This window comes from Taeniopygia guttata, chromosome 2 (genome assembly GCF_048771995.1).
Source record: "Taeniopygia guttata chromosome 2, bTaeGut7.mat, whole genome shotgun sequence".
NCBI classification, from domain to species: Eukaryota; Metazoa; Chordata; class Aves; order Passeriformes; family Estrildidae; genus Taeniopygia; species Taeniopygia guttata.
This window is the reverse complement of record NC_133026.1, coordinates 21,239,362-21,256,776: the sequence shown is the minus strand read 5'-3', so window position 1 is coordinate 21,256,776 and position 17,415 is coordinate 21,239,362. Positions and strand designations below refer to the sequence as shown.

Sequence of the window (17,415 nt, the reverse complement as noted above, 5' to 3'; positions counted from 1 at the left end):
AGAAAAGCTGCCTTAGAGTAAGACGACCAAAAATATTTGTATATAAAATAATTCTAACTTTTTGCTGAGATTGTTGTAGTATAAAAAGTTTAAAATGTAAGATCGTTTACATACAAATCCCACATAACCTCTTAACTTATCATGTCATTCACTTGCAATATGAAGATAACTTTAAAAACTTTAATTAGTCCATATATTTGTACTGGGGAAAAAAATACCATAAGTCCTTCATGCAATAAAGCTGAAAATGTGATAAACATCTAACAAAAACATATTTCAGCTGCCCAAGCTGATATTTCACCACATGTGCCAAAATAGATTCCCCACCCCAGCCTTATGAATTGTATTTTGATGTAACACATGCCGTGAAAGTTCCATATAAGGGAATCTCATAAACAGTTAATTACAATAATTATTTCCAATACTAAGTACAACATGTCCCAAAAATCATGTTTCACTCATTGGCTCTTGTGATACACAAACAAGTCATTTTATATTACTTTGAAAAGTTATTCTCATCAGTTGTACCAGTTATTTTAAGATCCCATGCTTAGCCTCAGAGGCAAAAAATATTCTTCATAAGTTTTAATGAAAACATTCCCAAACTTTTCATTCTACAAATCCAAAGCAGAACATAATGGCTAAGCCACACTGAAATGCTGGCTATGAATTTTTTACAAAAATCACATCCTGAAAGACCCATTGCCTTGAAAAATGAAATATGCTTCCATATTAACTGCTTTATGGTTCTACACTATCACTACTGAGTGATATGTGGAATAATTATATATTGTAATACTAACTTCTTAAAAATTTACCTAAAAACAATACAGAAACACTGTTCGTTTATCAATTTTTTAACTTGCTGTAACTTAATTGCATCTGGAGAACTGAAGTTTATTCAATCCAGTCTTGTATTACAGAGAAAAGTGTGTATTTCTCAATGCCATAATCAGTGGCTTTCAAGGCATCAACTTTTCCAAAATGGCTTTCTAAGAAAACAAGGTTGATGTGATCTCCGAAAGTGATTCCCATCTCTCTAGTTGACTTCTGAATCCATTGCCCAATTTAAATTTTACAGGAATCTCACAACTGATTGTTGAAACTGGATGCCAGGCAGAGCATCTCAGTGAGGAATGAGTTCAAAAAGAAATTTGATTTTGTGTGTCAGCAAGGTTCCTTTGGAGATTGTATTTTGAAAGAGAAAAGACACCTCACACAATCCTACTGATGTACTATGTAACTGCATCATTGTAATTTGGACACACAGGTCTTTCACATATGACTGAAATGCATTTCAAATTGGATAGTGCTCTGAAATTAGAATGTCCAACTTCAGATCATCCTGTGGTTGTAATCATTCATTTGCAATGAATCTCCACATTCACTCTACCTACCCCGGAGCACACAGATCATGTTCTTCTTCAAAAGATGAAGGAATTCTGCTACCAAAGCCAGAACTAAAATGCTATTTATAGCCTGAGATATAACAACTTGCTTAACTAAGAGAGAATAGAATTAATTGAATGCAGCTTTATTTGGGGGCAAGGAGCAGAAGTGCCATATGTATCACCAGACATACAAATGACTTTGTGTCCTAAAGGTAGCAGATAATTTTACTTGTAGGGACTGAACCAAAATGTCAGCGAATAAGTAGGAGTCTGATTCTCCTCTAGTGCTTTGTACATCAGTGAAATGTCAGTGTTGGTTCTTTTGTTCTTAGGTAGTGATAATGATCTTGTGAGCTATACAGACACATCGAGAACTTGTCTTCTTTTTCCACAACCTTTTTCTCACCTCTGAAAAACCCTGCCAGTAGGACTTGGACTTGTAGGAAGTGAATCAAAAATTAAAATTCAACACAGACTGGTATCAGTTGGAAAGCAGGAAATGTATCATCACTATAGTAGCAAAAATAGGTTAAAAGATTTAGAATGATATAAAAATCCAGTTGCTGAACTCTCATTAAGATGAAGAAGGCTCAATAGAATTTAGGCATTGCTTGAAATTAAATAACAGCTTTTTGTGTAGGTTTTCCTAGGAGCTATTTATCAAACCAAGGAAAAGAAAGTCCTTAAGATCTAAAATGGGAGGCCATTATTACTGTCATACAAAGAACTGAACAGTTACAGAAATATCATAGATCTTTTCTCCTCTTAGGCATCAACTGAGGAAGCATTGAGACCACTGAGGTATAAAGTTACTGGTTCTAAAAATACTAACATAGCATCTACTGTCAATCTAGGCACACTATTGTGAAGGGTCTGTCTGGAAAGGGACAATTAGAGAATTATGCCATGGTAACAAAGCAAGTCAAATCTTAGAGCACATACCTGTAAGTCAGTCCTAAACCATTTGATGTTATTGGACATAACTTTAGTTTAAAAGACTATGAGTCTGGCACTGAACAGAGAGATGGCAAATGAAGAGTAGTTAAAGACTTCCATTTGTGTTCAGGGGCATCATCCACACCAGTAGTTTGCAGGGGGCAGTGCCCTGCACAGACTGCTTACCATTATTTTCTTGTGCTGGCCAATAGAATGTGCCATTGCTATGCAGCATACTATCTTCCATGAGAGAAGGCATTAAAAAATGCCAAACTACTGGAACATACCCCAACAATACTTGAAGGAGTATAAGGTGTTTCCCACTTGACAGATGTATATGGAAAAACTGAAGGAAAGGTCCTGGACTTTTCTGTTGCTATACAAGAGCTCTGTGGCCACAACCATTTCCACTTCAGAATTGCAGGTGTCAAAGATCATATACTGTATCCTCCTAAGCCTTGAAGAGGGGCTGTGAGCCTATATGGGATTCAGAAAATGCCAAAATACTTTCCTTGAATAAGAAGAGAAGAAAAAGACACAAAAGGAAGAACGCCACTCCCAAAGTAGCGGAATTCTTATCAGGGCTTAGAAAATAAAATACAGGCCTTGTAGTTTAGACCACGAAAAGACAACAGTTTATCTGAAAGTGTTCATCAAGGGATAGTGGGGGTGCTGGAAGAGGAACATTCATGATAAGCAATTTGCTGCAAGAAGGTGGGTAAAAGGAAGCAAATTTGCTCTAGCTGTACGTTGCCTTGCAAAAGTGAAATGACTGCATTTCATCTACAGTACCTGGAGTACCTTGCTGAGGACAGAAAAGAGTTCTCAATAGGAAAGAAAAAAAAAAGCTACATATGGAATACTTCAAACTCTTTTTCCCTTCACCCATAGTACCAGACAGAAAAGAGAGCCTACTTGATCCAAGGGTGGGGTGAGGCTGTGGAAGAAAAGTGAACACAAACCAAAGAAGAATTAGTAACAGAAATCTGAGGACCCTGTTAGCCTATTCAGCTGGAAAGCGGGGCTTTTAACATACACTCGAGCAAGTTATAAAAACCACAATATATCCTCCATTCCTTTGGGAAAGAACGGTTTAATAACACAGCCAACAAAAAAAGCCACAGCATTGCAGTTTTTAAAAATAAGAGAAACTCAAAAGTACAGTGAATACCTATTTACAGTTACATTGCCACAGATGTTGGTGGTTTAGTTTAAAACGTCACAAGAAGGCAACAATTCACTTGCTCATTCATTAAAAAATAAGAGCTTCTTCAACATGTTCCTTGCTTTCATGGACAGATTACAAGAGATTAAACCAATAAAGATTATGTATATAGTATTTTTCTTATTCACTAAGTAACTAACTTGTTTTCCTCATCAACACAAAACAAGATATTTGTTTTGAAAGTAAAAATACATTACTGGAATTATAGACCGAGAGTCAGCAAATTAGAGCTTACTGGAATTCTTATCTAATAACTAAATTACATACTACGCTCCAGTCACAAGCTTAATCCGAAAGGTCAGCTTTTCAAATTATACTCACAGAGCTTTTTTTTTGGAAGACAGAACACAATGCTATATAAACATGAAACTTTGTCCTTAAGAGGAATCAAGCTGAAAGTGGACAAATTCCATGTTTTATGACTTTCAAAACATCCACAATATAATTCAGGATGAACTTTAGCTTCTCCTTCATGCTACCCTTTTGCTATGTAAAAAAATTAATACCTAGTATTAAATACTATTTCTACATCTAATACGATTTCAGCCTATAGACATGAGCTGATTGCTATACAACACAGTGGTGAGTATTAACATATTCCTAATTCTATTTGGGAATTACAATAAGAAGGCAGGACATAAACATGTTTGTCAGGAACATTTGATAGCAAAGTTTAAAACCACTGAAGATGTACTGCAGAAATTTAAATCTTCCTAACTACAGTTCTAACAATACTGAAAGCTGCACTTAATGTTGGAAACCAGCCTACAGTATTCAGTTTCCCCCTAAACCATATAATTCTCTCTTGGGATGATGAAAACCCTGTCTGACTTGCTTCAATCCAGAATGATGAAATATTTTTTGAAAACAGACCAGATCAATTATTTTTTAACTCAAATATGCTGAGTGTTTCAAAAGGACAATTCTCAGCCTGATTCATAGTAATATTTTACGGCTTTTCATGTAATGTACAAGCTCTGTGAAGTAATGAAGAAAAAAGTATATTCATAATGGCATGTGATCCACTGTTATTTAGTATTCATAAGTAGTATTTCAGGAAATCTTTATATGCACATGTTGCTACATATACAGAGACTATACTAAATATTCACACATATCACAGCTTCATATGTTATAAAAGCAGTATTGTCATTCATGTTCATCTTTGTAGAATATTATTTCAGGTAGATAATTCTAACAGTAGCAGAATAGAGCCATTAGCTTCTACAAAAAAACAGTATCTTTTATTCTTTTATTAATACAAAACACATTATTTTTTTCATTAAAGCTGTATTGTAGAGTAAATCCCATCTCACTTCACTCCAAGTGCATGAATTTTCTTAACTACACATAGGCAATGACTGAATATTTTCTCTAAATACACCTGAACTGCTTCAATATTTTCATACCACAGCCTCTGACAACTTTGGCACCCCTCTGTAACAGTTATTTTTAAAGTACACATATAAGATATCCTAAACTATCAAGTAGTAGAAGAAAATGGCATTGGACTCCCCATAATATACAAAGGAAACAGATTTCATAAGCTTCTTATGTAAAACAAACCAAAAAATGTACTTAAGTATCTAAATGAGGTTGCTACATGAGGTGCCTATGAAGCTGAGTTTTAGAAACAAAAGAATATGTTATACACATAGTTAATCACATGTAACTTATGTAAGAGGAGAAAGATAGAAAATGAAGGCAATAGCTAAAGTATCACTAAATGTGCTTCACCTTTGCTAGGAGTTCAAAGGTCCCTCCTCCACAGACAATCCCTGTATCTGCCTCTTCTCTGTATTTGCATCCTTGCACATTTAGACTTTCAATTCATTCATTTACATGTCCTGATCTAAAAGTAGAGCTGCCTTATCAAAAGAGGTCGGAGATGTTATTTTTATTTGGTATGCAACAAAGCTGTTATCACAATGAAAGGAGTAAATAAAGGGATCAAAAACTTATTTTTCAACACTTAAAAAAAAAAATGTTAGAAATTGGTTGCTAAAGATCTTTGTGACTGTACTTGGATTAAATCCAATGCTGTATATGGATTCACCCTATGTTCCTGGAGATTCCACAGCTGTTACATGTATTAAGGTTTTGTGGATCAAACAACAGCTACAACCTAAACAGATTTCAAACAGGTTCCTGTCATTTATAAAATGACCCAAAGTCTCCTGATAGAGATTCTCTACACAAGTTCAGCCTTGTTGCAGTGTGGTTTGAGTTAGTCAGTTGGTTTTATTAATGTTAGTTATCCTTTATGCTCCCCGATTTGTCCCCTCACAGTTGGTTTGATCCAAGTTGTTTACCCCAAAATTTCCCGCCACTCTGCTCCCCAGTTATCTGTCAATCTTCTCACCTCTCCCTGTTTTCTCCCAATTTGGTTCCATCAATCTGAGTTTGTTTATACCCTTTTGGCTGTCAATCCTGTAACTACCCCCATTTTCTTTGAGAAAGTTCTGTATCAATCACTCCAGATTAGCTTTTCTATTTGTCCCCTGACCTTGTATCTACCCCTGCTACATTATCATAGGTTGTTGTGTCCCTCTCCGGTTTATCCTCATTGGGCAAGACAGGTTTGCACCCCTGTCCGCCCACCCCCTATTTAAGCTGCTGTAATCATTGATTTCTTTGGCATTTGTCACTGCACCACCCAAAGGGCACCTGGGGAAATAAAGGACTCTTTGGGCTGGCACACAAGTGTCCTCTCTCATCCCTTCACCTCCTCTCAGCGTGCAGAGTTGCCCAAGCTGCACCCACGAGCAGCTCTCAGCACCATTGGGGGCAGACGATTCTCCCTGAGGTGCCGCTCACGGGGCCTCACACGGGCAGTGCTGGCCGGCCCATGCGATCTGCCCGGGCCATGGCAGGTAGCCTCCGCACAGCCGGTCACGTCACAAGCTTGCAAAAAGCAGAACTTGGCACAAAGTTTCAGAGCAGACAACAACAGTTACTATTTTGAAGCCTATTCTTATTACTAAAGCATATGTTGGCATGTTGGCTGTCTCATTTACTGTTTCTAGTTCCTGCATCTATCCCCGTAGGGTTTGGGAACATGGGAATAAAGCAGGCTGAACAGAGAATAAAAAAATATGCAAGCCCCCACTTCCAAGGATACATGGTGCCCTGCTCAGAAAGAACATCTGGTCTTCAGACATTTTGGAGAAAAAACATGCAAAGAGACAAATGGCCACAAAACAATTTCCCTGTTGTTTTGCCCAAGTACACTTCCCTTAAAAATATATTTAATAAGCATTCACTAACCATATTTAGAACTCTCTGTTTCCTAAGTTCTGTAATATATTAATGACTTCAGGACATTTTCTCAGGAAGAAAAATTGTAAGGGGAAGAATGATTCCTCGGATTCCATCCAGAACATGTATTTATAACAAGGGAACAAGGATTAACAGCCATTCATAGAGATTCATTTTCTCAAACAGAACACATGACAGGCAGATAAACAGTTCATAAGCTGGAACTACCACTCTGTCACATGGTGAATATTACATTCGCAATTCTTAGTATTCCCAGTATCATTATCTGGTATTAAAAATATGCAGTTAGTAGGCTACAATTAAAATATAAAGTAAAAGGGAAGGTGCTTTGTAAAGCAAAGAATGGCTGGTGCGAGCCTGGCACTATCAAGTTTATGATTTCTACCTCTTACCTCAAAGGTACATGGGGTATGTGGAGTTGTTAATTTTATTTGCCTTCTCTTCATTGTGTTACTATAAACATGTTAAATTCCATATATTGGAAGACAGTTTAGCTTTTAGGGCTCTTATGAAAAATTTTGTGTGGAAATGACTCAAAATTTCCCTTTCAAAATTCAATTTCTGGAATGATTCCATGAAGATAACCCCTAATTAGAATATTCTATTTGCTGTCTTAAATTTGTTTATTTACTGATCTGCTCTGGTTTATAACCTTTGACAATCACACATATATGCAGTTGTTGAGGGGGAAAATAAACTCAACTTTTTTCCCCTCTCAATGTGCTGAGGTTGCACCTTAGGACAAACAGCACTTTTTACCTCTGCCTTACCTCCACCATAAATACAACATTGTGCCAAAGCACGGTGTGGACACTGGAGCATAGCACTGCATTTACAGGATTTCAGGAAAGTATGCTCTACTGCTCTTAACTAACAGTCTTCTTTTCATTCTTCACTTGATGCCAGATTAACTATTAAGAGAGCTAATGTCATCTTCTTAACTGTGTGTATTATGCTTTTCACTTGATTTGGAATTACAAATACCATTTTTAAGCAACAATCTCTTAAATATAGATTTGATTTTTAAATACTTCAATAATATTAACAACTCAATTATATTTTAGCAATGAGCCAGTATGTCTATTAATCCAAATTTCATACCCAGGATTATTTACCCATTATGTGATGACTCAGGCTCAATGTCTTTGCTGTTGTATCAAATATAACTGGAACCAACACTGCTTTCATATTTAAAAGGGATACAGAATGATACAAGTTCTCAACCTTTGTTTCTATCCAGTACCTCTACTTTCAGAATTTAATAGTGACTTACAAATTATAAAACTGCATTTAGAAATTTCTTTGAGGTATTTGCTACTTGCAAACCACTCTGCATATACTACAGAAAGGAATGAAACAACTAAAACGTGTTTCTTTAAAAAACAGTCTTTCCATTGGTAGGCTAATGTACATGCAAAACAGATGTTGCTCATAGCCTCTTCCTTCCAGAGACAGGATGCTGCAATTCCTTCTAGAAGTTTTCCTATAAGGAAGGACCCAATTTGTTACCTTCCAGCCCCCAATCTCAGTTTACATATGAAAATCATACATGCTAATAGGAGGAAAAGGAAAATGTACTCCTCAGTACAGCACATCCTACAACGGGGCAAGAAATGGCCCACCATTTATATATTGCTCTGTGCATTTTTCATAACAGGTGCTTTACAGGTTTTCCACTAAATACATAGCTAGCTCATCTTCAGAGACAATGCATCCATCAAGTTATTGTCTCAAGGAAATGATTGGCCATTAGTCTCAAGTATGTTCCCACATATTTACTAACAACTTAGTGCTAATTTTTAAAAATCAGACAAAAGTTTGTCGCTGTTTTGGCAGGATATGGAACAAAGGATCTCTAGTTCAGAAGGTTAAACGATGTGAACAACAACTACTACTTTATTTCAAATACATCACTCTTTTATAGAGAGCATTGTGCAGACTAATTTCATTGGTCTTAAAGTAAAAATTGGTGTGCAGTGAATGATGCACGGTGGCAGAACATATCTATAAACAGTGTGAACAACAAGAGATAGAGAATTATTTACATTCCTTTGCAACTCTTTCCCAGGCTCTAGCCTGGCAGAAACTCTCCTTTCTCTCTGACTGAACTGAGAATACCCATAAAAGTTTTTTTCTTAACCAACTGAAATGCAAATGCAGCAATCAGAGAGTAAACAGAGCAGACACACAGACTTTGAAGGAAACTAGGAAATTGGAAAAGTAAATTGATGGATTACCTCTAGAATCACTTTTCTTCCTAACTGTATTTAAAATAGACTTGAAATTATTAAGGAGACATATTCCTAAAGATGTTTAATGTGATATTCATGGTTATTACTTAGGCATATTTTATTTGTAAGTTTTCTGATTCAGAAGTGTGCTACAATAGACTAAATTGAGAGCTTAATTTGTGGGAAATTCCTCTTTGATTTGTGGATCTTGAGAAGGCTGTCTTATTGCACTGATTTTCTATCCTTTATTCTCTCATCCTTCCTTCCTTCATTTTAAAGTGTAACTCATGCAACAAGTGATAGTGTTTTATTTCCAGTTTCTGTATCTAAGTGTTGCTGCATAGAGAATTTCTATTGGAACTGCTAGAACTACTCCCCATACCCCATTTTGCAAGATTTTATCTAGGCATGGAAACATCGTACCCAGAGTCAGTTCAAAGGCATTCTCTCGATCTACCAGAGCACAGAATGGTATCAAAAAATGTATAATTTCAGAATAAATTCTCAGTAAGTACAGTAACTCAGAGGGGCTTTGCCTTCTCCAGTATTTCAAATTTTTTTTTAGTAAAGTGAAGTAGAGACCATCAAAATTATGAGCTATCAGAACTGGCTGCTCATTCAAACAACGTGGGAAACAGGAAAATAAAATGAAACAAATATTTCTCTTGAGCAAGCTAAAAACTGTATGATGGCTACAGTTTCTCATAAAAGCCTCCTCCACTTAAAACCAAAACCATATTTCTAATTAAATAAAAAACCAAAATCAAACAACATCCCCCCCACTGCCCCCGCCAAAAAAAACCCACCAACAACCAAGAAAACCCACCAGAAACACCCCCCCAAACCACAGAGGCTTCATAAATGACAATGCTTCAGATTTTTTATCTTTAGGGAAGATAAAGCCACTGAGACTCTGGGTAAATTGGTGTCATGAACTGGTTTCATTAGAAACAAATATGTCATCACACATTGCTGCATCACATATAGAGTCTCTTTTACTAGAATGAAAACTTTAGACAAAATCTAGAAGTTACTTGATAAACGCTGGTGTGAAAATCACTGACATGAGTGTAACAAGTATAAATTCTCCCACAGAAAAACTTCCAAACAAACTGTTCAGAAGCACTTGTTCACAAAAGGGACCACAAATTTGTAGTAGGAACTAATTAACCTGTAAATAAAATCAGAGTAGACTCAGAAATAGCAGAACAAGGTTTCATACTTATGCTCTGCGATATCACAAAGCTAGAGAAGGGTAGAACCTTTCAGAAGTATTTTATTTTGATATGTCCCTTGCCAACAATGAGATCTCAAAGCTTGCCTTTCTACTAGAAAACTCATTTGGGAATTGCTTATGAACTTATGAAATGTTGTGTTATTCAGAACAACTTAAATTCATTTAGCAATAGCATTTACACTACAAATGTACACTACAAAACCAACCAGTAATTTCAATTCTTTTTGGGAGCCCACAGTTCCTGCAGGAAACATCTTCCATCAACATTAATTTTAACAATGGGTCTCTTCCTGCAGAAAGGAACTCTTAAATTAACAATAGGAATATCTGAAGAGTCAATGCTGATTTAGTCAGGTGAGCACTATTGTCAAAAACAGAACAGTACTCTCTGCCTCCCTACTCTGAAACAGCACTCAGAAAATGGGGATCCTACATTAGCCTAGAAATTATTTCTGCTGTTGCCTCACACATCTGTATCTTTTCCATTTAGGTGTCCAGGCTGTTCCAACAGAACCAATTCCTCTTACTCCTGAAAACTAAAGACCCTATATCCACATGTTCTGTAACCATTTCCTGAAGCGGAATCTTCAAAATGTGATTTTAATTTCTTCTCTGATGAAAGCATACTTTTTCAAAATTTGGTTACCTGTGTTTTCTGATCATGGAAGCAAAAAACAAAAGGAAGTGCATAGATATTTTTCACTCCCTTCCTTAAGCAGAAGTGTTCTTGAGTTAAAGGATACACATAGGTTATTTTTGTAAAAACCAAGGCTGTTAACACATACTAATAATGACTGAATTTTCACACATGCATTTAGTTTCCTTTCACACCACTAACAATCTCTGTTGGTGTTCAGAGCTTAAATGCTGCACCAACTAACACTCCCCCTCGGCCCTGCTCTGGTAAACACCACTGACCCACATTTAGGCTCTCCTATAGCAGTGTTTGGTGAAGTGCCCCTCAGCTGAACTCTGATGAAAGAGATTGTTTAGGAAGAGAAGTCAATGTTCTTTCTTCTGAGAGACAATGCTATCAAGGATGCCGAAGAAAGGCCCTGAAAATGTGTAGAACAGGTTACAGTGATCAAAGTCAGAGAAATAAAAAAATGTAATCTGAAACCAATGTGGTTCCAGGAGTCCAGGACAGGACATTTTCCTTCAAAAGCAGTAATTCGTAACTTATTCAGATTTCTCAGACAGGCATTTTCTCTGCTTATCTGACTCTTCAAGTCTAGAAATGCCACAATGCTGTAACTGAAAATGGATAGCCAATTCTGTTGGGGCCTCTGTGCACAAAGACATAGAAACAGGAAATTTTTTAAAGACCTACACAGCTGAATCACCCCACAGTTTCAATCACCTGAAGTCAGCAGACATACATTTATTCCATGCTGTCTTTTCACTTTCAATGAGTCTGAATTAACACTTCAACACAATGTGGATTTGCATGTCATGACAGAGTTTAGAAAGCACCTATTAACCTCCTGTTGTTCTTCCTATTGTTTGCATTGGAACATTTTCTTGCTATATTTTGAATAACATTTCAGCTCATTGGTACTCTTTTATACAGTGTCTGACCATATTTTGGCATTCCTAGAAGTTCTGAATTGTCTCAACTTGTCATAACTTATTATGAGTATCATAAAAATAATTACGAAATGCCTGTATAACATTTCATCCAGAACATCACAGCCTTAGAGCTGCCCCACTTCCTACTCTCTCTTATCTCTACAATGAAAGAAAAAAAAAATACAAAAAGACTGTAGTAATAAAGCTAATTTTTAGAGAACATTTACAATATCACATATTTGCCTTCACACTGTCTGACAGAACATGCATGGAAACTCATTGTATCAGATGAAAGATTCCTTGTTTGCTTTTGTTGGATTGAAGCCATTTGAAAGGAAGAGTAAGGAGGGAGAGGCAGAAATGATGGCTGCTTAGATTTAGTAGCCTATAAATAATCTACATATTCACTTTTTCAGGCAAAATCTACCTTGTTGCAAATGGACAGTCTATGACCACTAAGAGTAATAGCCACACTTATTTTTTCAGAAAACATTTAATTTGGACTGCTGCGCATTAAGCAACTTTCTGACTTTATACACACAAGTTGTAAAGTTGCGAAGAAAAATAATATGATGGTACTATTTATAGTTCTTTGCTAGCGACATCCTCTCCCCACAATGATTCACAAAGTTTTTCCAACTCTATTATGACACATAACTATCAGAGTTTCGAAGAACTATTTAGGTAATACAGATGTTCGCATGTGCTTTCTGACTTCAACATTTATCCATCTGCAGAACAAGCTGTAGTATTTTTGCTCAAGACAATTAAGTTTCATTTCACATATTTCCAGATTCTATTTTCTTTCCAAAAGATCTAAGTACAAAATAATTATTTGGCTGATGACAGGTTGGTTAAGTCCCAGACAACAAAACTACTGATATTGTCTTTAATAAAATGTGCTTAAACCAAACCAATAAAGATATAATTTGTTATTTCTCTGTATCTCCAAATCTCTGTACTAAAATAAGGTTAATAATGGTTAATAACTCACTAGGTATGTACAGAAATGCTACGACAGTCAAGATGTGGAGATGAAGACCATGCACATAGAAGAAAACTTACTCTTTTAGTAACAGGAGAAACTGCTGACCCACTGTAGACTTGTCGTAAAACTAGGAATTGACTCACCTGTCTCTGTCTACAGCTATTTCATGCAGCAGCAGTTATAAGAGAGCTTAAGCCAAATTACACACTTCAGTTAATTAATTTTCACTTTAAACTATAAGTGTGACCTTCAGCCAAAGATACTGTGCTGCATTTTGCAGATTAAAATCCATTGAAAATATACAGAGTTTTAGAACGGCAGCTATGAACAGAATAATTTATTTTACAAAATGAAACATTTCCCACAGTCACAGCTAAAAGAATGTTCCACATTCAGGGTATATACATATTCAGGTATATGTATTCTGGCAGACAACAACAGAACTTACAATATTTAAATCAAAATGTTCTGAGATAGAAGAGTGTGGTGGTTTATCATTCATTCCACTGATAGGAGAAAAACATTTATCATTCATCTAATGTAAAAAATCCGAGTCAAACATCTAAATACTAAAGAACAGCAGCCAGTTTTATTTCTTTATGTAGAGCAGTATGCAGAATATGAGTAAAATCTTTTGCATGTTAAACCTCCATGCTCAAGGAAATGAAGATTCTGTTGTATTCCCTTATTTTTCCATGCTAGTTGTCTACAGCAACAGTAGCCTAGGAAGATTGCTGTTCCAGATTTCTAGACCAAATTACTCAGTTAATGACAAAACTGACTACCGTTCTGCTTAATAGAATAATTAATAATTGCTTAATGTTATTCTATTTAAAAATAAGGCTTTATGCTCCTGTAAAATATATGCAGCTTGAAAGAATTAAAACTTGGCTTTTTTTAAAATTTAATCTTCACTGGTTTTGGCTCCACAGTTCATTTTTCTCTTTCCATTCTGAACATTTCCTTCTAATGTAATCAAACTCACCACCAAACTAGAAGCTACATCCTCAGTATCAAACACCATTTACACAACTACACATCCTACTTTAACAACTTGCTGATTAACCATTGGCAACAACCTCAAGTTTCTCCAATGTAGCTTCAATTGATGCAATAACTGATTGTCAACATCATTTGTATTTTCACTGAAGCTGACATCTCTGCTCCAATATCTGGAGACACCAGATATTGATACCCAGTTACTCTAAACCCAGGAAACACCCTTCAGCATCCTACAAGAAAGAGCATCAGAAGTGGATTTCTGTCGGGAAATGGCCTCTGTAGACACTGAACATTAGCTGTATTAACATTGTGACAGGAATGCTGGACTGGCATTAACAGAGCAATTATATCTATTTGCATCACACTGCTGTCTATATGGTACTGACTTTGATGATATCATTCAGAAAAACTGGGGATAAAATTTCCAGATTGAAATAGAAAAGCTTTACTAGGAAAGACTGGGGAGAGAGTAAAGCAGAAAACAAATACCCGAAGGTGAATAAGGACTTTTCTATTTCATGGAGTAAGGAAGAAAGAATATTTACCTGACATTAGGAATTAATTTGCAAAAAAAATTTCAATGTGTAAAACTAGCTTATTAATTTCAAGGATATTTTAAAATTTAAGTTTAAAGTTTAAAAATATACTACTACACAAACTTTCAATATATTGTGGAGGTTTGTTTCTTAGTAAGAAAAATCTAGGCATTTGTTTTGTATTTCTAAAGATTAGGCAAAAGTTTTACTTAAGGAAATTCCACAGTTTGAGAATTTACAATTTTATCTTTGTCATATATTCCAGTATTTATTTTCAATATTTAAAGTTTTAATTAACTTTTTAAGATATTAGGTACTGGGAAATTAACTTCTAATATATACCAATAAATATACTAGTAGGGTACCATTCAAAGTTTCAGTAAAATTTTTAATCAGAAACAAGTGTTCTATAAAAATAAAATTTAAGGTAAACAACTTGCAATCTTCAACTAAAGAAACAGAAATTGTCTCCTTGGAAAATCTGGTCTAAGATTTTAAACTGAGAGTCCTCCCGAAAGCATTTTATGTTTCACGTACTACAGTAGATATCTGACTGCATATATATAAAGAATGATTGTAACAGTCCTGATATCTATTTTAAATCTAGAACAACCAACTACAGATTAAAAGTTGTGAAACTACTGTCAGGGAAATGAAACTACTACATAAATCTCTCTTACACTACAGAAATTTAAGACAGTACTTATCCCAAGCATGGTGCTCCAAAGCATAAACTACTCCCAAGCCAAATAAATTAAGCTAAAACTGGAAGACTTCACACTGCAAGTTATAAAATATTGCTGAAGTATGGGAACAACTCTGCCTCCAAGGAAAGGCTTAATTAATAGTTTTAGTTATTATGTTTTTACATTAAAGCCACATAAAAATCACCTTGTAGCAAGATCTGTACTTTGAATTTATGTGGTGTTTATCTGCCTGAGGTTACCAAAACCACCTCTAACATACCTTGGCAAAGAAGACTGTGAGGTGTGTTTCACTGCCAAGTATCCAAATGGGAAATTTTGGAGATTTCAAATAGGAGCCAACCTAAAAAGGTACAGCAAAATCAGAAATACAAAGCAAACTCAGAAAGGTCATATAATTATTCACCAAACTAATAAAAATTTAGTTAGTTAGTTTTCAGAACAATTAGGGCTTCACTGATATAAAATGTTTAATAAAATTATATAAGTGTTTAGCTTGCAGACAAGTACTATGCTTAACAATACTACAATCAGATGCTAATGAAATGTAGACGTTTACTTGATTTATTAACTGGTTTTGGATCAATTAATTCAGAATTGACATTTATTTAATAAATATTCAGCCAGTTGCAGTCAATACACCAACATTCTGCCAACTACATTATTCTCTTTAACTCTGAGATAAGCTAAAGGAATTTAATACAGACAATAAGGAAATCAAAGAACAACCTAAAAGGTTCAGGAATTAAAGAGTATTAATGCTGTTTCAAAAATAGTCTTTGTAGAACAGCCAGGACCTGTGACCCCATAGGGTATGCTGAATAAGCTCAGGGAGGACTGTTGCCCATGGGTGGGACCCCAGGCTGGAAGAGGTGAAGCACAAATTCCCTTGCAGCCCATGGAGAACCAGCATACGGACTGTACTAATTAATGGTACCGACTCCTCACTGCTGCAGCCAGGCTGGGAACAAGCAAAGGGGTTCATTGCAGCATTAGAATAGATAACCTGGCTTAAAAGGACCAAGGGTGGAGGTTGTAATGGATGTCTTCAATTTGTTGTAAGCCATGATTTGAGTTGCTGTTACAGGAATTACTGTAACAGGAAGCACCTGAACCAATGGAGGAACAGTCTTACAAGAAGCAGATGCAGCACAGAAATGACCTGACCTGAGCTGGCTTTGGTGCCCGATGACTCTGCACAGCACCACATCTCCTACCCTGAGTGACCACCCGAACAGATGGAGCCCAAAGCCATGGACTAAATGAACTCAAAGGACATTTCATGGACATTGTACAGACATTCAGCAGGGTGGTCAGACTAAGGGAATGACAGATATATTTTAGATCAAAGGGTGGAAAGGGAAGTGGTGGTTAATGAGGTTGTACTGACTAGTGTGGCACCTGAGCATGACATAAATGGTATGGAATAATGGGTGGAATGTGCTGCTTTGGAATGGAATAGAGTTTATTTTCTTCACAGTGTCTGGTATGGGGCTGTGTTCTGAATTCGTGCTGAACACGGGGTTGACAATATAGAGATGTTTTTGTTGCTGCTAAGCAGAGCTTACACAGATCCAAGGTTCTGCTTCTTTACAGCCACACTGGCAAGGGAGGCTGGGAGGAGACACAGCTGGGACAGGTGACCCAAAATGACCAAAGGATATAAAGTGGGAGGGAAGAAGGAGGAATGGGAGGACATTTGGAGTGATGGCATTTCTCTTGCCAAGTAACTGTTACACTTGATGGGGGTGTGTTATCCTGGACATGGTTGAATGCCTCCCTGTCCATCAAAAACCATAATTAATTTCTTGTTTTGCTTTGCATGTGCATGTGGCTTTTGTTTTTCCTACTAAACTGCTTTTATTTCGACCCATGAGTTTTTCAGCTTGAACCTTTCTAATTCTCTCCCTGATCCTACTGCTGGGGGAGCAAGTGAGCAAGTATGTGGGACTTGTTTGCTGGCTGGAGTTAACCCATAACAGTAAAGCACAGAATTTCTCAAATAAAAACCAGAAATCAAGAAATTCTGTCACAATAGTAAGAACCAATATGGACTAAGATGAACATCAGCAACTTTCAAATGTTCAGAGATAAATACATAAAATACCTTTTAAATTTTGAATATATTATATTTAGAATACAGTTAATTAATAGTAGTTTTATCATTTTTACTTACGGATATTTATTTTAAATGGAAAACAACAAAAGCATAAATAGAGATCAATAAAATTGCAACACAACAGCAAGCCATTTTGGGACTTCACAGTTTTAAAACCATCTACAAAACTTTAGCTAGAATTATTTCAGTAAAAAGTTA

At 36.0% G+C, this 17,415-nt stretch overlaps 1 protein-coding gene across 4 annotated transcripts in view; it reads right to left on the bottom strand.

Moving 5' to 3' along the window:
- The window catches only part of MINDY3 (MINDY lysine 48 deubiquitinase 3), a 49,830-nt gene that overhangs the window by 12,615 nt on the left and 19,800 nt on the right, over positions 1-17,415 (bottom strand). For all 4 annotated transcript variants that reach the window (XM_072925498.1, XM_030264611.4, XM_072925497.1 and 1 more), the window contains one exon: positions 15,361-15,441. In XM_072925498.1, the coding sequence (XP_072781599.1) occupies positions 15,361-15,441 (81 nt within the window). The remainder of the gene's footprint in view (positions 1-15,360; positions 15,442-17,415) is intronic.